The 26,232-nt window shown below is 41.8% G+C and overlaps 1 protein-coding gene across 1 annotated transcript; it reads right to left on the bottom strand.

The window, feature by feature from the left end:
• Positions 1-7,985: 7,985 nt before the first annotated feature.
• LOC108417295 lies at positions 7,986-26,046 on the bottom strand. Its single transcript, XM_037546608.1, has 13 exons — positions 25,960-26,046; positions 25,019-25,109; positions 24,712-24,838; positions 18,705-18,769; positions 17,122-17,472; positions 12,875-13,090; positions 12,464-12,799; positions 10,695-10,910; positions 9,368-9,510; positions 9,193-9,270; positions 9,009-9,086; positions 8,497-8,559; positions 7,986-8,398 (listed from the first exon to the last, which is right to left on the bottom strand). The coding sequence occupies exons 3-12, from the start codon at positions 24,774-24,776 to the stop codon at positions 8,527-8,529; spliced, it is 1,581 nt and encodes a 526-aa protein (XP_037402505.1). The 5' UTR covers positions 24,777-24,838; positions 25,019-25,109; positions 25,960-26,046; the 3' UTR covers positions 7,986-8,398; positions 8,497-8,526.
• Positions 26,047-26,232: the final 186 nt, after the last annotated feature.

The raw sequence follows: 26,232 nt of genomic DNA, 5'->3' as shown, positions 1-26,232 counted from the left end.
TCCTGTGCTGCACTCACGGTTGACTTACTTCCTGGTCTTGATTTTGACTGTATTCAGGCCACCGCCTCGGACTCTGATATCAAGCATTGGCTGTCATCGGGCTACGATCCAGCCGTCAAACCGCTGCGCGACGCCCGCACATTGTGTTCCGTTCCTCGTTCCCGATTTTCATGGTATTTCGCATCGGGAACGAAGAGGGCTAAAGCATGACATGTCCGAATTGTTTTGCATTCACAATTTGAACTCTGCTGTTGATCGCATATTAGACCGTTGTCTTACATGTGTCTTACAGAATAACCCAAAACTGGCCGGACCGCACCAAGATCTTCCTAAACCGGAAACACCTTTCCAAGAATGGCAAATCGATTTCACACACATGACGATTGTAGGGCCGTACAAATATTTACTGGTCTTAGTAGATAAATTTTTCGTTGGACAGAGGCGTTCCCATGCAGTAAAGAAAATGCAAATACAGTTGTGACAAAACTATGCCAAGAAATCATACCGCGTTACGGTGTCCCCTTAGGAATAGACTCCGACAAAGGCACACCGTTCACCTCCAAAGTCACACAGATGCTCGCGAAGCACCTGAGCATAGACTGGGCTTTCCACATCCCCTATCACCCTCAATCCTCGGGTATGGTCGAAAAGTTACGAAAAGCCATGCAGACGCAGAATATCACCAATTGGGTGAAGGTTTTACCTGTAGTTTTGGCCAAACTGCGGATGGCGCGCACAGACACTCTGGGTGGTCTGTCGCCGTATGAAATTGTCATGGGACGTCCGTTCCCCCTCCCATGGCGTCAGAAAACGGCTCTGGGGGGAACGGCGGACTTGGATGTGCGTCGCAGCGAGTACACCGCAGGGTTGTTAACTGTTCTGAATGAATACTGGGAGAGGGACAACCAAACTATCACAGACCCTCCCAAGGTCCCAACTCATGCTTTTAAGCCGGGCGATCAGGTATTGGTCAAGAAATTTGAGAGAAAGGGTTTTTCAGACTCCCCTTTCTCTGAACCCACTCCTGTACTCGCTGTCACACGCACGGGGGTATTAACCGATCTTTTTCCACAGTGGATTCATGCCTCCAGATGTCAGTCAGCCCCGCAGTGATGTATATACATGGTAGACGTCTAAATATTTTTGTTTCCTATCTCTAACCTGTCCTGTGTTACAGAAGCATGTTGCAGCTAATATTAATCCTGTGCCTGGTGGAACGTGCTGGCGTATCCCCCATGGATAACGTTTTCTGGCAGTATGCTAACTGGACAGCCAAGCGGTACACCAATGATTCCTGCTACGTGTGTCACCTGATGCCTTCCAGTGTGAACAAGCACTCCATGACCACGGCCCCTCTGGATCTCTCTACTACTCTGCAGGCTGTAGCACACACCTGTCTGTCTCCTGACTGTTTGAATGTTACTCATTATGATTACCCTCACATTAATTATTCTCTTTATTTATCACAGGATTTTTGTTCTAAAACTTGCAACACTACAGATCTTGCTACATGTTTGCAGTACACTCTTAAATATGTCCTTACTAACTCCTTACTAACTGCTTATTAACTACTTACTCCTTATTTTGCCATGGCTGTCCCTTTTATCTGTATGGTTTTGCTGTTGCTGTGTTTGGGTCCTTGTTTTTTCAGATGCCTCATGGAAAGGGTCTACGCGCTGGCCTCTGCGATGCGACCCCCGCGGCCCGTATACCAGCCTCTCGTCTCCAGCACCAACAATATGTATGTGTGTTCTCACGCACCACAGTAACTTGCCATGTTATGCCCCACCAGTTGGTGAGGCATAAAAGAGGGGAATGAAAGGGTTAACTCTGCTCTAACTCTGCTCTAAGCAGACTTTGCAGCAAGCATAGCTACTGTCCTTGGCAGTTTGCACAAACAACTTGCTCTTCTTATCGGGACAACATTCTGTCCAGAACCATTTGTTCTCTTTTGTAGGTAAGATTGTCGTACACAGAGCAGAAGCCCCCCTCCTTTGGGCAGTTCCGGTGGTCCGTGAGTGTCAGCTTAGCATTTCATGACTGTTAGACAACTTATTTGGGTCCACCCTGTTTGCTTGTACGCAACAGGGCAGGACGTGTTTGTATAAAAGAAGGAGTGCCCTTCTTTCTTTGTGCAGAAGACTTAATAAACTCTTTGATTGATTACGAGAGTCGTTCTGTCTTCCTGCACCGAGCGCGCTCGCTGCGACTGAGACTTTCCACAGGACAGGTGATCCACTCTCTGGTTCCTCTTCATAAACGGACCAAAACGGCCGGTCCTTTCAGAGAGAGAGAGAGAGAGAGAGAGAGAGAGAGGGACCAGAACAGAAACAGAGACAGAGTGAAGAGCTGAAAAGCTTGAGTAAAAAGACTGAAAAGTCTAGCTGTTTGATCCATCCCAGAAAAAGGATTTTTCCAAATATGGTAGGATTTTAATGTTCAGTGAATTTATTAAGATAATAATTTATTAAGATGTTAATTCTATCCTCAGTTTCTCAAAACTACAAAGAATTCATATAAAACCTTAAAATTAAAAATAAAAAATAAAAGCCCACAGTGCACAAAAAACCCAGCAAAAATCAAACATGGACACAGGTAAGGAGAGGTACCTGTAACTGTCAGAATGACTCCAGGTTTACCAAAGAATCCTTCAGTGTTGGTAACAAATCTAAAGTGATATTCTCCAGAGTCGTTCTTTCTCACGTCTCTCATTCTCAGACTGCAGTTTCCCTGTTTGTCCCCGAGAAACTCTACTCGACCAGCAAACCGCTCGTCCAGACTCAGATCCTTCAGGTTCCCTCCAGACTCGTAATGCCAGAAAGCTTCATTAACTGTGAGACGACTGGGATGTGAGTAAGTGCAGAGAAAGTCCACTGATGATCCCTCCACTGCACACAGTCTTCTGTCTGAGTAGCTCACATTCCAACAGTTCTCACCAAAAACGCCTATAAAAGTAAATCATTACTTTTTTATTTTAATCAGATCATAAATATAAAGATATAAACAGCTCTCATACTCATACGGTGCTGAAATAGATTTCATGGCTTCCTGTGACAACAGAACAGGATGAAGTCCAAGTGCTCTGGCTGGTTTTCCATTCGATTCCTCCTCCAGTTTTATGCCAGTTGTAATGGGGTTCAGAAGTCAAATCGTAGGACGTGATACAGGTCAGTTCTCTCTGATTTACAAGGACAGGACGCACCATCACCTGCAGGTCTGAGCATAAATAATATTATAGATAAAACAGTAAACAAACATGAAGATTCCTAGATCACACAAGCCCTTCCGCCACAACATGGGCTTTGTCGTGACGGAAGGGCTTGTATGGTCTAGGGATCTTCAGAGCTAAGTCGTCGGGAGCAAAATGCTCCTGGTAGGGTCTCCCAGGGCGAACAGGTCTGGACCCAGACTAACACAATCCAAAAACCCACCATGAAAAACGAGCACAGAAAACCATGTACCCTGCCCAGGAGAGCGTCACCAGGACCCACCCCTTGAGCCAGGCCTGGGGGTAGTGTCCCCCGGTGAGCACCTGGTGGGCGGGCAGCCCACATAACCCAGCCAGGCTCAGCCCGAAGAGGCAACGTGGGGGACCATGTGGGCCCACCACCCGTAAGGTCCAGCATGGGGGAGCGGTACAGTGCTGAACAGGCAGTGGGAGATTGCAGGGGGGCCCTTGGCGGCCTAGGCCCTAGCGGCAGAAACTGGCTCTTGGCATGTGGAATGTAACCTCACTGGGGGGGTAGGAGCCGGAGCTTGTGTGGGAGGTTGAGAGGTACCAAATAGATATAGTTGGGCTCATCACCCACAGTGTTGGCTCTGGAACCAAACTCCTTGATAGGGGTTGGTCCTTCTCCTACTCAGGGGTTGCACAGGTGGAGATGCGCCGGGCAAGAGTGGGGATACTCACAAGTCCCCAGCTGGCGGCTGTGCTGTTGGAGTTTGTCCTAGTGTACGAGAGGGTCGCCTCAATGCAAATTTAAATCGCAGAGAGGAAAACTCTGACTGTTGTGTGTGCTTATGCACCAAATAACAGGTCAGAGTATTCGGCCTTCTTGGAGCGAGTGGGTGGGGTTCTGGAAAGGGTCCCGCCTACAGACTCCATAGTCTTACTGGGGGACTTCAATGCTCATGTTGGCAATGACTGGGAGACCTGGAGAGGCGTGTTTGGGAAGAACGGCCTGCCCGATCTAAACCCGAATGGTGAATTGTTATTGGACTTCTGTGCCAGGCATGAATTGTCCATAACGAACACCAGGATGTTCATAAGTGTACATGGTACCAGAGCTCCTTGGGGCTCCTGAGGTCAATGATTGACTTTGTTGTCATTTCATCTGACTTGGGGCCATATGTTCTGGACACTAGGGTGAAGAGAGGTGCTGAGCTGTCAACTGATCACCATCTGGTGGTGAGTTTGATCAGATGGCAAGGAAGACTGATGGTCAGACCCGGCAGGCCCAAACGAATAGCACAAGCACATTAGTGAGGTCAGGTACTGATGTTGGTTGATCAGCTCTGGATCACAACTCACTCCAAAGGTATTTGACTTCATCACTCCAGAGCATGCAGCTCCACTGCTCCACAGCCCAATGCTGAGGGGCTTTATACCCCTTCAGCCCACGCTTGGCATTGGGCATGGTGACCTTAGACCTTTCCTATAACTTTTGGCACATCAGTTTAAAATAAAATTTGCTTTTGTCTTCCCTGGAAACCATTCTTTATAGAAATAAATACTTTCTTGCTACATTACTGCCACCTTTTTAGATGATTTTAGATGCTTTTCAGACTTTGAATATCTTTGTAGAAACATTTATTAAAGTATAAAATAGATAAAATAAATAAAATAATAAAATAAATAAAATAAAATTCTAATATATTGCTCTAACATAAAGCTATATAAAGGTATTTAAAACAGTTCTGAAAACACTCTCATAACATTCCAATAAATACAGGTTCATTAATTAGGAGCTAAAATGGATAAAGAGAAAATAAATAAATAAATAGAATAAAGAGTTCTTTCCCTTCCAGAACTTTACCTTCCAGAAAGAGAGAGAGAAAGGAAGAGAGAGAGAGAGAGAGAGAGAGAGAGAGAGAACTACCCACATAACTTAATGTAAAACATAATATACATCAATGTAAAATTCACACTTGCTGTAGTAAGAAGCAAACTCACTTGAGTTCACTTTGTAGACCTTCATGGTGTAGATAAGAGATGCAACCTTTCTGATGAAAACAAAATAATGTGCAACATGTGACTTCATGTAATGCATTTTGATATTATATAAATATGTAAACATAACTACTGCATTAAGTGAGGAGGACTTGGCAGGTAAGGTTTTTGTACCTCTACATTATGCCCTCACACACAAGTATTAGAAGGAGTTTCATGACTGGTTTTTACCTCGGGGCTCTTAAAACACACACACACACACACACACACACACACACACACACACACACACACACACACACACACATCTTATAAACTGGAGCTGGAGCCTATCCCAGCTGTCATTGGACAGAAGGCAGGATACACCCTGGACAGGTCACTGGGCCATCACAGGGGACTTTTAAAATGAAAAAAGCTTAAAAAATAAAAGCAAATAATTGGCCTAATCAGTCTGGGAGGTGTTCATTATTTCTGTTCTGTCCATCCATCCATCCATCCATCCATCCATCCATCCATCCATCCATCCATCCAATCAACCTTAGTCAATAATCTTTACACCAGCCTCTTAGGCACCTAAGCAAGTAATGTTAAGCTAACTACACAAAATAATTACTGAATTCCTAAACAGCCAGGAAGGTAAAACCGTGTTCAAAACTAAAGCTAGTGTACTTTTGTCACGATTGGCCCCTCCCAGTCCTGTCCATGTGTATTTGTTTTGGCTTTCTAGTCCTAGCCCCTTGTTTCACGACTCCACCCCTGATTGTCTCCACCTGTGTTTGCACCTGTCCCTTGTTACCCTTATGTATTGAAGCCCTGTGTTTTCCCCGGTCTGGTGACTGGTCTTTGTTTGATTGTATTGTTTTCTTTGTTTGCTTTGTTTGAATCTCTGTCTGTGTTGTTGGTTGTACTGGTGTTTGTTTGATTCTGGTTTATGTCATGTCTGGTCCCTGATCTATCCATGTTGGCTCTATGACCCTGGACTGTCTTGACCCTGATTTTGGATTTGTCCTTAATAAATCTCGCTTATCTCAGCAGGTGCGTCCACCTCCTCGCTCCCCGTTACAACTTTACATCAGCTTGGAGTCCATCTGAAGCTGCCACATGAAGAGGCGACTGTCTTTCCTCAGAAGTGAGGGCATCAAAATAACAACAAAATCTATAATATGAGGTGATCAGTAGTAAGTACTGGTTGATGTGCTAATTCAATGGTTCTTAACCCTGGTCCTAGAGGCCCTTTGTCCTACACTTTTGAATGTTTTGCCTGCTCCCAGCACACCTGATCCAACTAATCCACTCATTAACAGCGCATTATTGAGTAAAAGTGGGTGTTAAAGCAGGAGAAGTACTAAAATGTGCAGGCAGGGAACTACCAGGACCATTCTTGAGAGACATTGTACTGGTCTATCCTATCAGTAGTATTCACACCAGCCTTGGAAACATCTAATTAAATAAATTACAGTAAATTTTCATTGGCCTTTCAATCACCCTGGAAGGCAATGGTGTTTTCTGTCAGTCTCCAATCAAATCTCCAAACTTTCTAATCAGCCTGTGAGGCGGCAATACTTCCCGTCAGCTTTGCAACATGGCACCTTTTACATCAGCCTTGAAATGAATTACATAATGATGTTAAGCAACAATGTGAGATGGCCAACTGGCCATCTAATCATCCTTGGAGGCATCTTCCGTGAACCATGTTATCAGTTTGATTAGTTTATTAACCAAAAATCCACCCAGAGAACCAGAATGAACTTGTCTGCAAGTTGCACAAATACACTATAAGCACTAATGTATAAGATTATTTTGGCTGGTTTACATTTTTTTATAGAATTACAAGAATATAGAACTATTGGCTGTTCTTTAGATTACACAAAGGTTATAGAAAATGAACTGAACAATATAAACCTTTAAAATGTATGAAAAGCAGAAAATACATTCCTCTTTATTGTTTCATGAATGCAGTTCAATATGATGTTCAGAAAAACAGAATCAAACATTCAGCACTGAAACAGAAGAATATATCAAAAGCTAAATGGAATATAGAAGGAAATATTCATGTTTATTAATGGAAAAACTTTCAGTCTACAACATGTGGTCAAAAGCATGTGGACACCTGACCATAGACATAGATGAACATCTTGGACATCCTATTCCAAAACTGTGGGAATTAATATGACCCTTTGTGACTAGAAGATTTTGCAGTGTGTTTGTGGGAATTTGTGCCCATTCAGTCAAAAGAGCATTTGTGAGGTCAGACACTGATGATAAACAAGAAGACCTGGCTTCAGAGGATAGGAGATTTTTATGTGCTACTCGCTTCAACACTCGGCAGCCCCACTCTGTGAGTTTGCATGGTCTAGCACTTCATAGCTTAGCTGTTGTTTTTCCTGTTCCATTTCGCAATAACAGGACTTACAGTAGTCTGGGGCAGATCTAGCAGAGCAGAAATGTCACAGACTGACTTGTGGCAAAGGTGGCATCTTATAACAGTGCCATGTTTAAAGTCACTGAACTCATCAGTTTGATCCATTCTACTGCCAGTGTTTGTCTATGGAGACTGCATGACTATGTGCTTTAATTTATACACTTGTTAGGAATGAGTGTTCCTGAAATACCTGAACTCAGTAATTAGGAGTGCCCACATACTTTTGGCTGTATAGTGTGAATTTATGTAAAGATGTTATGAGTAATTTTGTAGCATTTCTATTGGTCCATTTGTCATAAAATGTTCACACAACATAAAGGACAGCTATTATTTTCAAATGACAAATATTTTAAAATAAAAAATAAACATTTATAAAAATAAGATGAAATGGTTTGTTCCAAAAATAACAATATGCTGAATTGGCAAATGTTGCACAGCTTATGTTCTTTGCTCATAAACATGGCAGCTGAAATTGTATGAAAACTGTATGAATGAATTCAATGAAAACCCAAATGGCTGCCTGCAGATTTTAGCAATCAGGGCTCTGAGATGTGTTTATGGTGAGATTTTAGTAATTGTGATGAGATTATTTCATACATATATGAAATGTTATCTGCAGAGCTTTTATCATTATCATATATCAATTATATATTTAAATGTATTTATTTAGAAGACACTCTTATCAATGGTGGCTTATAAAATGCACACAATGGAATCCAAAGTGATACAAAGTACCCAGAATATCTGTAATGATCTTCTTAATAAATACAAATGCAGACGTGATGTACAGTCTCTGCTGAGTTTGTCTGTCAATAAAGAAAGGAAAAGAGTGTTGATTTAATGAGCGCTCCAGTTAAAAAGTTAACAAAAGTCTGAGTAATGCATATACACCATGTACACTTACCCTGAGAGTCTCATAATAACAATGTAGGATTCAACGCCAATTATTACGAGAGCCAGTACAATGCTGAAAAATAAAAGAACATTAGAGCTTAGAGAGATAATGAATGCTCACTATATATATATATAATTGTAAAAAATGAAGTCTTAAAACTTAAAAAACAGTTATTAACAATATGTTATTAATAGGCTATAAACATTAAACTCAGATCTGCCAAACCAAGGATGAAGTTAGTTTTTCTAGATTTAATAATATGTTGCACACAATCTTAAAAGCGTATGAGGCACTGTCTGGCTTTTTATTAGCACATTCTGCAGAATAGAAAACACAATTAGCTCCATTTAAAACCTTATGCAGCCTTTCAGTCACATCATTTCAGACTCAGTGTGAACAATGTCATTACTATTTATGTGTACTTTAAAAAAATGTATTCATGAATAAAAACTGCAAATAATGAAATCAAGCCTCTAAAATGAGCAAAATAAACACCCCTTTTAAGACCGCTGCAGACTTACTGTCAGGGTGTCATAATCAGACGCCAGGGTTGCAGGGTTGAGGGTTGAGTATGTGTCACTGGGAGCGCCTGTAACATTCTACAGAAGAAAACATGGATCTGAACACTCTGCATATTAATAGTTACACACACACACATGCACACACACACACACACACACACACACACACACACACCAAACTTACTGTCAGAGTGTCGTAATCTGAGGAGGACATGGTAACCGGGTTCAGAGCTGTGTATGTATCGTCTCCAGGCTTCGGAGTCTTTCAGATAGAGATCAGGAGAACAGTTTCAGTCTTTATTCACAAGCCTTACTTTATCTTTATGTTCATAAACGTAGAAAGTAAAATATATCAGTACCTGGACAGCCATGTCTCGCTCTGCGGTTCTCCTCCTCCTGACCACAAAACACTTCCACACTGATCCAATGATTATTACAATGACTATTACGGCCACAATGGTCACAGCGATGAGCATCAGCATTTCACTGCGTTCTAGACCTTCTGAAACCCAATCAATTACAGTGGGTGAAAAGCTGAGGATAAACAAATGTTATTGGCTTTACATTGTGAGTGAAAATACATTATTGAACAATGCAATAATTTTTTTTAAAGTTTTTGCAAAGTATAGTAATTCTAGTCTTTCATCGTTCAGTATTCTCACCCTGTTTGCCTTATGATTATGGATTTGCATGGATTTGCATAGTTTTGCTGTGGTATTGCATTTGCCAGAACAGAGTAAAAACTGATCATCCATAACATTAAACTGCTTCATTTAAATGACATATTTTTGCTGTACCTTTTAATGGATTGTCAAGAACAACAAAAGTCAGAGAGCAGAACACAGAATACTATGCTTGGCACATATGCACACGAATAGACACACAATGCATACTAATACATCTATTGTGAATAAATACATATATGTGCATACAGTATCTATGAGACCCAATGCTGTTGCCAAACAGTGGATTCTCTTGCAGTCTACAAATTGAAGAGTCTTTGTGAAGCCACTAAGTGAGCACTAATCTAAGTACTAGTATTGAAATTCATTAACTTTGTATCTTTCTTTGTACATATCAGCAATGGCTTTTGTGTCTGGAGGTGTCTGAGCTGAAGGGTAGTTTGGACTTATTTGTACAAAGCACTCAACCCAGTGTGATGCAAGTGAAGTAAGCATTAAGTGACAAAGCAATCGTGATTTTTTGATTCCACTCTGCATTATTTCACAATCAAAAAATAAAAAAGAATAGTTTGCTTACATGGTCACTAAATAAGTGAACACAGTACACATTTACATCCCTCAATAGATTTTCATCCATCTAACAACTGATAAATGTTAAACGGTGCTACTAACTAGGAGGGAGGAGCTGATTAGCATTAGCTTAGCTAGCATGAAGCAGGTAAAGAGAGTGAAAAAAAGTTGAGAACTTCTAAACTTCTCAAATGATAAGCAGATATTTTACATATTAACAGTTTAAATAAAAATGACATGAAGAAAACTACTTACCAGTAATGTGGTAGGTACAGTGGAACAGAGTGAATTCAATCAGATTTACTTTTTTTACTTTTATACTAATATAATAAATATAAACTATAATATTTCATAGTATATATACATATATAAAACTTTATAGATAATACTTTTTATAGTATTCTGCCCAACTCTTGAGTACATGTTGACCTACCTCTGCTTCCTAAAGCACAAGAATACTGGCGTATATCTTCACTGCTCGCTGACTCCAGGTAGAGCTTGTTGTATTTGGTGGGTTTGTTGGTTACAGGCTCTCTGTTCTTGGACCAGATGTAAGTGGGGTTGTTGGGCACAGTGCAGGTGGAGCTACAGGACAGTGTTATGGTCTGACTTTGTGATGGACTGCTTGGACCTGAACTCACCTGAAGGTCTGAAAATAGAGAAATATTTTTCACATTTTTCAAACTTCATATTCTGACATATTGTGGGTTTAGAATTTCTAGCTTCCATGTGACAGAGTTATTGGGTTATGCACATGTAATCAATTGATGCCAATTATTGTTGATGTGGTGAAAATTTTGATCAGGTTTAATAAATGTCCTCTTTTATTTCTCATTTCTTTTTGAGCATTTTAATGTTTTTGTTATTCCTGTTCTCAATTATTTATGTACTGTATTTATATACATTATGTAATACACTATGAAACCTCAGTTTGAAGTGCTTTTCTCTCAATAATTCTCATCTGAAATTTTTTCAATTTTGTAGATTCGACTCAGAAAATATTTGTAAATACTTATAAATTAAATGTATATGATGTGTGGTGCTACACTGTAGTAGGTATTCTGAATTAGTCCTTTATATGTATCTACTTTTCAAACATTTTAAGCATTAATGAGAAGAGAGTTTGCATCTGAAACAGTTTGGTGAGGTTCTATTGCAGTTTGGGTTTGTTAGCAGAAGCAACTTTAATTCTCAACACAATCAAGGCTAATTTACATCAAAGGCATTTCTGAAGTCTTTTTAGTGTTTCACCTGATGAAACAGACACGCTTCGATTTTAATCAGTAGAAAAGTTTCCATCCAAATGATTTTTTAGAATGGAAAATGTTTTAACGCTTTAAATAGTTTGTCGATGTAGGCTATGGTCACATAAGTTGCAGGTAATATTTTATTTTAGTGTCATGTGACAGATTTTCCCTCTTAAAACAAACTCATAGAGCATGCAGGAGAGGCAGAGCTGCACTGAGGAGGAGACAAGCGCTTTTAAAAGGAAGAGAGAGAGCAGAACAGACTACAGCCTTTCTGAATGGAGAGCTGAAACAGAGAAACAGGATCTGTCACATAAAAATAATAAAATAAGCAGAATGTGCTTGTCAGTTGGTCAGTAGGTATAACAAAGTCAGAACAAGAGTTTCACAAGTTGATGGAAATGCATGTCTAACATCCAAAAAACCCCCACAAATCCTAATGTCCTGCTTATTTTTCACTCACAGTTTCAATAGTGTTCACAACTCTATTTAAAATCTTAATCTGCTAAAATGTGTTGATTGTGGTGGTCTGGTATTTGCAGAGCAGTGAAGGCTACATTCTCTCTGATACTGTTCAATTAGAGAAAAATGAGAAAATAGCTGATATTCCTGCCTGAAGCTGTGACGTGGCGGTGCTGAGTTGGAGGCAGTGTAGATTGGACGCCCAGTATTTGGCTTTACTTATGCTGCACTTACACGATGCCAGTGTGTCGAATCTGGTGTACATTCAAATTAAGAGCCCTCAAAATTAAAGGGCGCCATCTGTGTTTGTTCCATCCCAGAAAATGGATTTTTACAAATAAGGTAGGATTTTAATGTTCAGTGACTTTATCAAGATAGGAAACTTAATTCTATCCTCAGTTTCTCAAAATTCCAATGAATTCATATAAAATATTAAAATTCTAAGCCCACAGTGCACACATAGCCCACAACCCACCAAAAAAAGGAGAAGTACCTGTAACATTCAGAATGACTCCAGGTTTACCAAAGAATGCTTCAGTGTTGGTAACAAATCTAAAGTGATATTCTCCAGAGTCGTTCTTTCTCACGTCTCTCATTCTCAGACTGCAGTTTCCCTGTTTGTCCCCGAGAAACTCTACTCGACCAGCAAACCGCTCGTCCAGACTCAGATCCTTCGGGTTCGTTCCAGGCTCGTAATGCCAGAAAGCTTCATTAACTGTGAGATGACTGGGATGTGAGTAAGTGCAGAGAAAGTCCACTGATGATCCCTCCACAGCACACAGTCTTCTGTCTGAGTAGCTCACATTCCAACAGTTCTCACCAAAAATGCCTGTAAACATAAAATATTACCATATTATTTGAATCAGGTCATAAATATGAAGTTATAAACAGCTCTCGTACTCACACACACTGCTGGAGTAGATTTCATGGCTTCCTGTGACAACAGAGCAGGAGTAACTGCCAGGATCACTGGATGAAACCCTAGTGCTCTGGTTGGTTTTCCCACTGATTCTTCCTCCATTTTTAGACCAGTAATAAGATGCAGAAGTCAAAGCGCAGGACGTGATACAGGTCAGTTTTCTCGGCTGTACAGTGTCAGGATCCACCCTCACCTGCAGGTCTGAGCAGAAATCATATTATAGATACAGAAGAACAAACATGTACATTTCTGTGTAAAAGTCAGAGACCGCTCTTCATTAATTTAACCTGCAGTCAAAACACCCAGCGAGTACAAATGATTCACTTTTCAGCATCAGGAAAAAAGCAGAAAACATCTATTTAACAAAACATTAAACAGAAGCTCCAAACTGAAAATAAAGTACATTTTTCCAGTAATTACTGTGTCCACTCTTGACCTTTCTTTATTTCCATGCTTGGTGTAAAGCTGAGAGTTCAGTCTTAGAAGTTAGCTGCACTTTCTGTGACTCTCAGTAACACCAGCTACAAACTTAAACTCTCATCAGTGCATTTCACACCTCAGATGTCCAGTTTTCATGTTTAGGGTGTAAAGTTGGTCTGTCCAGTCGGGGAGACGAATGTTGGAAGGCTTGAAATAAAAAACTGCACATTTTAATGCACAGTTACTGTTTATTTGGTCATTTTAACATTGTGGGGGAAAAGAAAGCAAAACAAATATATGTCCTGTTTTATTTTATTGGCCCCACTTTGTTAAGTGTCTATAATAACCATGTAGCTACATGTGAATAACATATGCAGCAGCAATGTAACTACTAATGATTTAGTCATTGTTACAGAAGTACACTTTATGTAATTACACACGTGGATCAACTTATGATTACACAAGTATATCTTAATAGTTGTTACAGCCAATTCTCTTTCATGTAATTACACAAGGGTAATAACACAAATATAACATTATTACAACAACATGGAACAGCAGCTTTTTTAGAAGTTTCTTTTTTCCAGCAGTAAAAGGAAGTGTGTAATAACTTATATTAAAACACTGGATCTGCCAGCTTTCCTAACATTTAGACAGCATTTATGTTGCTAGTGCTGTGACACTGTAAGCAGTTTCAGCTTTAAACCATTATGTAATGTGACAAAACAGCAGAGGCGCCCTCATCTTAAAATGTATTTCACTTTTAGGACATTTATTAAATGTGTTGCATTTGCCCAGTAAAGCAGTGTCTATATTACCACTCCATTATTACACAGTACCTATATATCAACTACACAGGAACTGTCCACTTATTATAAAGTGTAACTTTAACACTGCACTACAGGAAAGTTCCTGTGTAGAAGATACACTTGTGTAATTACATGAGGCTGTACTTCTGTAATCCATAACACTGTAACATTGACTAAATCACCAGTAGTTACAGTGTTGTTGCATATGTTATCCATGTGAAACTACACAGTTATTAGAGACACTCAATATAAGGTTTTCCAATATGTTAAACTCAGCAAGTAAATACAAACTGTGCATTAACATTTGCAGAAAATTGTAATTTTTAAATGCATATTTAAGTCCCTGCAGAGGACTTAATGCATTTATTTATATTCAGTTAGAAAATCAACAACAACTTGGAATTTCACTAGAGGTGTTCAAATGTTCGAATACAGCTCTTTTTACAAAAATGCTTTCGTATTGATAAATGATAAATTATTATAATCGTGTAAGTCAACAAGTGACTGCAGCACAGAAAATAAGTGTTGCAAACAGTGTCATTTATAAAAAGGCAGGTCAGTGCTTGATTTATGGATTCGGTTGCACTTAAAAGTATTTAGTGCAAATTTGCAAACCTAGGCTCCAAGTGTGATTTTAGAGGTGTTTCACACACACTAGGCGGGCAGTGAGCACACACTTGCCCAGAGCGGTGGGCAGCCCTATCCACCACAGTCATGGACTGTCGGCCCTGGGGATCGAATCAAGATCCCTAACAGGGCCAGATCCCTAACCTCCAGCCCACGAATGCCCCAGTTTAGCTGTCTGCATGCCATGCCCATGGCTGTGTTGTCTCAGACATGACATTTTATTAAGTTTATTAAATTAATCTGTTTGCCACTTATGTTTGCATGACTTACAGTTACATTACCAGCCCACTAATTACTGCCTCCCTCTGAGTACAGGCCCACATATGCTTCTGTCCAATATATTACATTAGTTACTAGGGCTGTCATTGAATGTTCTAAATTCAGTTATGTAATTGAATTGTTAAAAATGAACACATTTAATTATGAAAATTATTATTCAAGTGCGAAACAAAGCAGTATCACATGGGTCTGGGCCGCTGGGCTGAACAACGTCACAAAACATCTTTATGATTTAAGATTAACTTTAGGCCCAGTTGAAAGTAATGCATACTTCATAATTGATGGCAGAGAGTTCACAACCCAACTCAGCCAGAGTGAATGATCTGCACTCAGAGCGATCTAAAATCTTTCTTTGTTTGAAAATCGTCCACTTCAAAGAAGAACATAAAGACCAGTAGATGGCAGAATTGTGGAACCTTGAGATCAAGTTATATGTGAGCTGTTTGAGTTACAGTTAGCCTCACATTCCAGCGCTCAAACATTAAGCAAAATGGGTGAAAACGTCTAATGCCTGAGTTTAACGATCCAGTCAAAAGCAAAGATTTACATCTCTATTGAACCTTTTTCCCTTTCCATGGTTGCAGTGTTGTTTGGTGTTGATGAATGTGGCTCTCGAGGACTTGATTTGTGAAATCATGTTGCCAGCATCAAATTCAAAATGGGCATATATTTTTTAAAAAACAATACAGTTTCTAACTTTCCACATTTGATATGTGTCTTTGTGCTATTTTTAATCAAACAGGGTTTAAAAGAGCGTTTACATGATTTGTACGCTATTGCATTCTGTTTTTATTTACACTTTGCACAATGTCTCAGCTTTTTTGGAAACAGGGTTGTAGATCTGTAACTCAAATGAGTTTGTCATAAGCCATTTTTACATGCAGCCTAATAATTGGTGAATAATCTGGCTAACAGCTCAATCAGAATAGGATATGTCCATGCTTGGAATTCAATTTACATCCAGTTGAACAAGGTGGGTAATCCTGTAAATAATCAGTTAAATAGAAGAATAATATCTGTGTAAACGCCTGTATCTGATTACATTCCCCATCGGAAAGTTTAGTCCGTTCTGTATAGTAAAAAGTTTATGGCCTTCAACACGGCGGAGCAGAAACTGGTCTGCAGAGGAGACGAAGTTTATGCTTTGATCTTTTAAGACGGCGGTGGGACGGACGTCCAGCTTATGTCTCTCAGAACACAATGTCTTCCTCTCGGCCTTCTTTAATAAGGACATGTGAAGGACGTTTTCCTGAGTCTGACATTATTTTAAAGCTATTAAAAACACAAGCACTGCTCACTGCTGCTCATCTCACTCTGACTGGACTGGTAATGTTGGATCAAATTACTTGTAGTGAGCATGAAAACAGATTTTCTATCAGATTGTGAGAATAAAACACCTCAGTCTTAATCTATAATCAGAATGCATTCAATCAGATTTGCAGAAATCTTTGACTGTAAATACAGCCACTGTAGTATTTAACTGTTTTTTTTTCTTTTCTTACTCTTAACAATCGTCATCAAGCATTAGAATATTTTCTGTTAACTAGCATATTCATTACAATGCATCATGTAATATAAGGGAACAGTAATAGCAGTTTAAGGTAGAAAGGAAGAACAAGGGAAGAGAAAATGAAATGAAAAGGTAAGTAATGTAATAATTATGCATAGGTAAAAAATAGCAATGAGTTGGTGAAATAAATACATGAAAAACAAAAGGATAATTTAACAGTTGATGTAATACATAATTATTTCACTGTGATGAATAAGTGATGTAGGTCATTTTGATGCTAGTAACGGTACTGCATTTAAATATTTCTGTAAATGTTTCTGTTTATTTAGAGTTTCTGTTTATTTAGAGTTTAACATAAATAAAACATAAAATGTAAAATGTGTCTTAACATTTGTACAGGCCACATTTTAAATTCAGTAAATAAACAATGTGTGTATTAAAATGTGCAAAAAAAACATCATTTGAACTGTGCACACGACTCTATATGCTATATGTCACTATGATGTCTTATCACTTCAATTTCAAGGAATATTCTATCAAATCCGCTGTATAAATAATTCAACATTAAAACTAAATTAGTTAATTACCTGTAACTGTCAGTCTGAATGCCGAGCTCTTAGATCTCTCTCCTCCTCCTGTGATGACCATGAGCTGATATTCTCCTGAGTCTCTCTCTCTCAGGTCTGTTATTGTGAGAGTGGAGCCGGACTGAGTGTCAGTGTATCTCACTCGTCCTGCGTAGTCTGAGTCTAAAGCTAAATCCTCTGGATCGTCCTCATTCCTCCATTTAGCCCTTTCTTTGGGGCTGAACCAGAAGATCTGCTGAGGTTTGATGGTGGGTGAATAAGAGCAGATCAGGTGCACTGCTGATTCTCTCAGAGCGCAGACAGTCTGAGGCCTGCAGGACATGGTCACTCTCTGACCCAGAGAACCTGAAACTGAAACACATATCTCACCAATCTGAGCTCCTCACAGACTTACACTGTAGAACTGACTCTAATTCTGATTATTTCTACTCTCAGTAACTGCAGCCCTTCATCTTGATGAAGCTCTTCTGTCTCTGCTACATACGAATGGGTCTGAACCTTCAATCACAAGAACTGGTAAAACTGTCACATTGGCCTTATATGATAAATATGTGTGTAAAATCACATTTCACTGCAATTATAATACATCTAGTCTTATTAGCATCTGAAGTTTGTTAGGCCATGTTCTGCTGTTTTTAAAGTAACTGTAAATAAATATTAACTGTATAACTGTAAAAAGCTTTAGCTATTAACTGCCTTTGATCTTGTTTTTATTAATAATTTAAACCATTCTGACAGGAGGTGACAAAAAGTAAGAGGAGAGCCACATTTACAGCAAATATGCATAACTCTACCCATTTAAGAAATCAGCTGTTTCTACATCATACAGCGCATCCCTGAAATGCAGCCAACACAGCATGATGCATTCAAACCCTGCAGCAAAAGCAGCGCGCACGAAGTTTAGTTTCACGTTGGTCTTTTTTTTTTCGCCTGCCCCATAGATGCATGTAAAATAATAAAGGGTTTACTGGGGCATTGCGTCTGACACCAGGCCTGCACTCAGTGCTGTTGCCAGATTGGGCAAGATCCCCGGTTGAGCATTTCAATGCATCTTGTTTTGAAAATAATTATTTGTTATATGATGTTTGCCCTGTACCTTATTAAGAAAAAATCATTTATGCTACGACTATTAATAATAATCCAAAGAATAACAGGCAGCTGGGTGGCACAGTGAGTAGCGCCGACATGCAGTCAGGTGGACTGGGGATACTAAATTGCCCTTAGGTGTGTGTGTGTGTGTGTGTGTGTGTGTGTGTGTGTGTGTGTATATGCGTGTGTGACCTGCCCAGGGTTTATCCTGCCTTCCGCCCACAGAGTCCAGAGATAGGCTCCATGACCCATGAGGATAAGCGGCTTAGGTGGTGAATGAGTAATAATGACACCACATTAACAATAATAAAGTACTTAAATATTTAAATATGCTTATGTATGTGATATAAAGCAGGAAGCATAGGACTTTATAAAGGCAGGTTACACAGCACATGTGTTACTAAGAATGTAGTAAATGTAATCTTTGTTAAACATTAAACACACTGGACTCAGCAAAATTACACAGCAGTTCAGTGAAAGCAGAATAATTCTACCTGGAATAAACAGCAGAATGATCAGTGACAGGACTCCACATCTGAAGCACATGATTCCACCTGACCTGATCAGTACAAACAGAAAATTGACTTTTATGTTCTGTGTTGGGGACAAAGGAGTCAAGATAGCAGGAGACAAGTATGAGCTGTGTGTTTTAATGTAGTTCATGATGAAGAGATGGACACAGAAAAACAGAAACAAACAAAAGATAAACAGGAAACTAATGTACTAGACCTTCATCAGTGGTCACAGGACGCTGCCCACAGGAAGCTGTTGGCTGGATATTTTTGGTTAGTGGACTATTCTCAGTCCAGCAGCGACACTGAGGTGTTTAAAAACTCCAGCAGCACTGCTGTGTCTGATCCACTCAGACCAGCACAACACACACAAACACACCACCACCACGTCAGTGTTACTGCAATGCTGAGAATGATCCACCACCCAAATAGTACCTGCCCTGTGAGGGTCCATGGGGGTCCTGACCACTGAAGAACAGGGTAACTCTTATGCTCCTATATAGTGAGTGGAGCTGATCAAATGGACAGTGAGTGTTAAAATGTAATGAAGTGGCTGGTCAGTGTACAACTCTGAACATACTTTATAATTCTAAGCTACGCACTCATCTAGGCAACTTCTACAAAAGTGGCTAATGCTACAAACCTGTCTGAACACTTCCAGTTAACAGAGCAAAACCACAAACCATCACACAGCACTGTGCAGAAACGTTTCAGTTTCAGCCAAAATTTACACCTCTACCTCTACAGCAACATGAGCTACAGTTCAGAGCAGCTAAAACACTGAGACTGAAGGTGGATTACACCAACAAAGATTAAACAGGCTTTAGAGCTTATCAATGATTTATTAATCTAGGTTTTATTTTAAATTATGTTGCACCATTTAATTTTAAACAAATCTGTCATTAAAGCCTTAAACATCCATTCATTTTAGTTGTATGCCATGATGGATCCGGCAGTATAAACAAACAGCAACTACATTACTCTGCACACTAATTATTGTCTATGTTTCATGGGGGCCGCCCGATGACCGCTGGGATAGGCTCCTGCACCCCCCGCGACCCTGACTGAGAAGCGGCTTAGAAAATGGATGGATGGATGGGTTCTGTATGTTATTCTACAGTTATTCTGCGGTTTTACTGTAAACATTTTTCTTAACCCCTTTAAAGTCTCAAACTAATTACATACTATGGCTTATTATTCCTCTCCTTGGATCACCACCTTATCGTGGTGGAGGGGTTTGCGTGCTTGAATGATCTTAGGAACTATGTTGTCTGGAGCAAAAGCTCCTGGTAGGGTCTCCCATGGCAAACTGGTCCTAGGTGACAGGTCAGACAAAGTGTGATCCATAATAACCCCTATGAAGACACAAAAACAGGACTTGTGTACCCTGCCAGGAACAGGGTTACCGGGGCCCCACCCTGGAGCCAGGCCTGGGGGAGGGGCTCGCCAGCGATCGTCTGGTGGCCGGGCATTTACTCATGGTGCCCAGCCGGGCCCAGCCCGAAGGAGTTACATGAGTCCCCCCTCCCATCGACCCACCACCAATGGGAGGGGCAGTAGTAGGGGTTCGGTGCGTTGTGGATCGGGCAGTGTCCGAAGGCGTGGGCCTTGGCGTTCTGATCCTCGGTTGCTGAAACTGGCTTTTGGAACTTGGAACGTTACCTCACTGGCGGGGAAAGAGCCTGAGTTGGTGCGCGAGGTTGAGAGATACCGGCTAGATATAGTCGGGCTCACCTCAACACACAGCTTGGGCTCTGGGTCCAATCTCCTTGAGAGGGGCTGGACTTTATTCTTTTCTGGAGTTGCCCATGGTGAGAGGCGGCGGGCAGGTGTGGGCCTTCTCATAGCCCCTCGACTCGGTGCCTGTATGTTGGCGTTTTCTCCGGTGGACGAGAGGGTAGCTTCCCTACGCCTTCGGGTTGGGGAACGGGTCCTGACTGTTGTCTGTGCTTATGCACCGAACAGCAGTTCAGAGTACCCAGCCTTCTTAGAGTCCTTGGGAAGGGTGCTTGAAAGTGCTCCTCCTGGAGACTCTATTGTCCTACTGGGGGACTTCAACGCTCACGTGGGCAATGACAGTGAGACCTGGAGGGGTGTGATTGGGAGGAATGGCCTCTCTGATCTGAACCCGAGTGGTGTTCAGTTTTTGGACTTCTGCGCAAACCACAGTTTGTCCATCACGAACACCATGTTCGAACACAAGGATGTCCATAAGTGCACATGGCACCAGGACACCCTAGGCCGCAGTTCAATGATTGACTTTGTAGTCGTGTCATCGGACTTGCGGCCATGTGTTTTGGACACTCGGGTAAAGAGAGGAGCTGAGCTGTCAACTGATCACCACCTGGTGGTGAGTTGGATCAGGTGGTGGGGGAAGATGCCGGTCAGACCAGGCAAGCCCAAACGTATAGTGAGGGTTTGCTGGGAACGTCTAGCAGAAGAACCTGTCAGACTGATCTTCAACTCACACCTCCGTCAGAACTTTGACCAGATATCGGGGGAGGTGGGGGACATTGACTCAGAATGGGCCATGTTCCGTTCCTCCATTGCTGAAGCGGCTGACTGTAGCTGTGGCCGTAAGGTAGTTGGTGCCTGTCGGGGCGGTAATCCTCGAACCCGGTGGTGGACACCCCAGGTGAGAGATGCCATCAAGCTGAAGAAGGAGTCCTACCGGACATGGTTGGCCTGTGGGACACCAGAGGCAGCTGGCAGGTATCGACAGGCCAAGCGATCTGCGGCTTCAGTTGTCGCCAAGGCAAAAACCCGTGTATGGGAGGAGTTTGGTGAGGCCTTGGAAAGTGACTTTAAGTCGGCTCCGAAAAGATTCTGGCAAACCGTCAGGCGACTCAGAAGGGGAAAGCAGTGTGCCACTAGCACTGAATATAGTGGAGATGGTGTGCTGCTGACTTCGACTGAAGACGTCATTGGGCGGTGGAAGGAATACTTTGAGGACCTTCTCAATCCCACCGACACGTTCTCCAGTGAGGAGGCTGAGTCTGGGGACATGGGAATAGGCTTGTCCATTACTGAGGCCGAAGTCGCTAAGGTAGTTAAGAAGCTCCTTGGTGGCAAGGCTCCAGGGGTGGATGAGATCCGCCCTGAGTTCCTCAAGGCTCTGGATGTTGTGGGGCTGTCTTGGCTGACACGCCTTTTCAACATTGCGTGGACATCGGGGGCGGTGCCACTGGATTGGCAGACTGGGGTGGTGGTGCCTCTTTTTAAAAAAGGGGACCGGAGGGTGTGTTCCAACTACAGGGGAATCACACTCCTCAGCCTCCCTGGCAAGGTCTATGCAGGGGTACTGGAGAAGAGAGTCCGGCTTATAGTCGAACCTCGGATCCAGGAGGAACAGTGCGGGTTCCGCCCTGGTCGTGGAACACTGGACCAACTCTTCACCCTCTCCAGGATTCTGGAGGGTTCATGGGAGTTTGCCCAACCAGTCCACATGTGCTTTGTGGATCTGGAGAAGGCATTCGACTGTGTTCCCCGGGGTATTCTGTGGGAGGTGCTTCGGGAGTACGGGGTACATGGCTCTTTGCTACGAGCCATTCAGGCCCTGTACAAACAAAGCTGGAGTTTGGTTCGCATAGCCGGCAGTAAGTCAGACTCTTTCCCAGTGAGAGTTGGACTCCGTCAGGGCTGCCCTTTGTCACCGATTCTATTCATAATTTTTATGGATAGAATTTCTAGGCGCAGTCAAGGGATGGAGGGTGTCCGGTTTGGTGACCTCAGGGTCACATCGCTGCTGTTTGCAGATGATGTGGTCCTATTGGGGACATCAGGCCGCGAACTTCAGCTTTCGCTGGATCGGTTTGCAGCCGAGTGTGAAGCGGCTGGGATGAGAATCAGTACCTCTAAATCCGAGACCATGTTTCTCAGGCGGAAAAGGGTGGAGAGCCCTCTCTGGGTCGGGGATAGGCTCTTGCCTCAAGTGGAGGAGTTCAAGTATCTCGGGGTCTTGTTCACGAGTGATGGTACAAGGGAGCGGGAGATTGACAGGAGGATTGGTGCTGGGTCAGCAGTGATGCGGGCTCTTTACCGGTCTGTTGTGGTAAAGAAAGAGCTGAGCCATAAGGCAAGGCTCTCGATTTACCGGTCGATCTACGTTCCCACCCTCACCTATGGTCATGAGCTTTGGGTAATGACCGAAAGAATACGATCGCGAATACAAGCGGCCGAAATGAGTTTCCTCCGCAGGGTGTCTGGACTCTCCCTTAGAGATAGGGTGAGAAGTTCAGTCATCCGGGAGGGACTCGGAGTAGAGCCGCTGCTTCTTCACGTCGAGAGGAGCCAGCTGAGGTGGTTCGGGCATCTGGTTAGGATGCCTCCTGGACGCCTCCCTCGGGAGGTGTCACAGGCGAGTCCACCTGGGAGGAGACCCCGGGGAAGACCCAGGACACGCTGGCGCGACTATATCGCCCAGCTGGCCTGGGAGCGCCTCGGAATCCCCCTTGGAGAGCTGGTGGAAGTGGCTGGGGAAAGGGAGGTCTGGGCTTCATTGCTTAGGATGCTGCCCCCGCGACCCGAACCCCGGAGAAGCGGAAGATAATGGATGGATGGATGGATGGATGGATGGATGGGCTTATTATTCAGTAACTACAGGGCCTTCAATGCAAACTGGCTGAGCTGCTCTTAGGTTACAGAAGGCCTCTTTTTCACTGCAACGCAGTGAAATTAAACCTCTTCTCTGGTGTCTGGAGCTGGAACCGCCTAATTAGCTAAGCTAATGTTAGCCAGCTCCTCTCTCCTAGTTAACTTGGCATAGCTGAAGAGATTCAAACACCCAGTGCAGGTTTGGTTCCACCAATTGGTGCTCTGCTATCATTAAACATAGATGATAAACTATATCTATAAACGAACCTGTTCTGTAGAGCTTCAAGCTGTAGCCTGCTAGGCTAAGCTAACACCGTGCATGGTACCTCCCATTGCAGTATGTGCTCATTTCTAGCAAACCGCTGATCACAAACACCCGTTTAGAGGATAAAGACTCACCTCAGAGCACAAAATCGATTAATGCTGCTGCTGAAGTGACAAAAAGATAGAATGTTCTGTGGTGCTTTGAGTGGGACCCTGCCAGGTGGTGCTAATGCTAATGTTAGTTATCCGGCTACAGGTGAAGCCCACCGCAGTACAGGCTGTTCCAGTAACAGATGCTCAAATACCACCTGTTTAGAGTATAAAGAAGATGAGAGCATGTTGAGAGAACAGATGGAAACCGAAACTGTAACTGGTCTCACAAGTCCAGACCAGTGCGGAACGGCCCAGTACGACTCTGAAAACCATTTAGCTCAATGGTGGAAAAGCAGCCAAAGTGTGCAGTGAAACTTTGGGCCCACTGGTGGGCTCTGGTCATTCAAGGGGTAAAATCTAAAGCCTAGCGCTGAATATTATTAGATCAGCCTGTTAGCCTGTTAGATAGCTGCCAACAGTTCAGCCTAAATTAACTAGTTCAACACTACCACATTGTCACCTGCATATTTAGTCTGTTAAACACATTTTGTAAAATTAAACCATCTAAACTGGAAGTTTAATCCCTGAATAAAGTTTAATTCTGAAGTTAGAGTATTGGGGCAACAGGATTAAATTGAATCTAGATTTACTATTAAAATAATACAGCACTTAGTTTTTTGTTTAAATGTAATCCTGATAATTTTTAAACTAGGTTTAAAGAAACAGGATTAAAAGAAAAGCTTTGGTTTGATCTTAATTCTTGTTGTGGAAATCCCTTATCAAAGACCTGCAGTTTTGACACTGTTGGTTTCATTATGTATCAATAATAACAGAAAGAAAAGCATTTTGCATTTTACTGAACTCAATTCATCTTGACCACTGCCACCAACCACCAATCAACTCATATATACACTGACCCCAGTGACCAAATGGTTGCATTGAGCTGTGTTTAGACCATTAAAATCAAGAATATTCGGGTTCAACACAGTTCCTCACAGTTTTAAAGCAGAATGCAGACAGTAAAGAAAATGTTACTTACATTCTGGGGATTTTCAAACTTTCATCACTTTCCTGGAGCTGAGCTGTGAAGATGTCTGTGAGCATATTCTCTGTCTAGTGTGATTATGGGGGAGCGCCTTAACGTCCAGCTCTGACTTCCTTCCTTTCTATTAAGAAAAAAAACCTCCCTCCAGTTACAGTTTCTTTATTGCTGCCATAAAATTAATCAGCCTAATTTATACTAACGATTCTAGACTTATATAAAAACAATACGTGAAGAATGCAAAGCCTGCATGTTTGTCTAATCATATGTTAAAATTGGAAATGAGGTCATAGCATGTTTTTACCAGAGTGTAACAGCCAGTGGGTTTGATGCAGAATCCTCTGCTATGTCCAGTCAATGTGTTAGTCTAATCTGAGACGCATCCACCTGAAGAGCTAAATAAGAGAAGAAATGTTCATTTTTACATCTCTTAGTCAGTCGTAGTTGTGGTAGTAGTCATAGTAGTAGTAATAATAGTAGTAGTAGTATTGGTGGTGGTGGCAGTAGTAGTAGAAGTAGTAATAATACTAGTAGTAGTAGTAGTCATAGTGGTGGTAGTGGTAGTAGTGGTGGGAGTAATGGTAGTAGTAGTAGTAGCAGCAGTAGCTGTAGTAGTAGTAGTGGTGGTAGTGGTAGTAGTGGTTGTAGTGGTAGTAGTGGTAGTAGTAGTAGTAGTAGTAGTGGTTGTAGTGGTAGTAGTGGTGGTGGTAGTGGTAGAAGTAGTAGTGGTGGTAGTAGTAGTAGTAGTAGTAGAGGTGGTAGTACTAGTGGTTGTAGTGGCAGTAGTGGTAGTAGTAGTAGTAGTAGTAGTGGTGGTAGTGGTAGTAGTGGTAGTAGTAGTAGTGGTGGTAGTGGTAGTAGTAGGAGTGGTAGTAGTGGTAGTAGTGGTAGTAGTAGTAGTGGTGGTAGTGGTAGTAGTAGTGGTGGTAGTGGTGGTAGTAGTGGTAGTAGTGGTAATGGTAGTAGTAATAGTAGTGGTAGTGGTGGTAGTAGTGGTAGTAGTGATGGTGCTGAGACATTTTATGCACCAAACATTGGAGAATTGGTGTTTTTTGTTAAAAATTATAATAAATTACAATATGCATTATACATGCATTTAAATATAAATAATATATGCATTAATAAATTAGTGGTTTAATGCAGAGGGATTGGATGACGCTAACACACTAGTGTTTATTGATCTCCATTCCAGCTCCAAAACTGATGATTTTCACTGGGGCTGCAGGCGGATCAGGTCAATTATACCTCTCAGTGCTGAAGTCTCAGGATCCACCCTCTCCTGAATTTCTGCATCACATCATGTCATAAATTCCAGCAAATCCCAGATCTGATATGTGTAAAAAGCCAAAAGTTTGTTTTTATTTATCTGCAAGAGTCATGTTAGCTCACATGCGGCTGAAAGAATGGTTCACATGCTGATACAAATAGTTTGACCACAGTATTCACTGCTGCTGCTTCTGTTACAGAAACATGACCCTAGAGGTATGAAGAGGGTGAAGTGTTGTGAAGCATAATTGT

Source organism: Pygocentrus nattereri, chromosome 17 (genome assembly GCF_015220715.1).
Source record: "Pygocentrus nattereri isolate fPygNat1 chromosome 17, fPygNat1.pri, whole genome shotgun sequence".
NCBI classification, from domain to species: domain Eukaryota; kingdom Metazoa; phylum Chordata; class Actinopteri; order Characiformes; family Serrasalmidae; genus Pygocentrus; species Pygocentrus nattereri.
The sequence above is the reverse complement of the archived record's forward strand: the minus strand, read 5'-3'. Positions and strand labels throughout refer to the sequence as shown.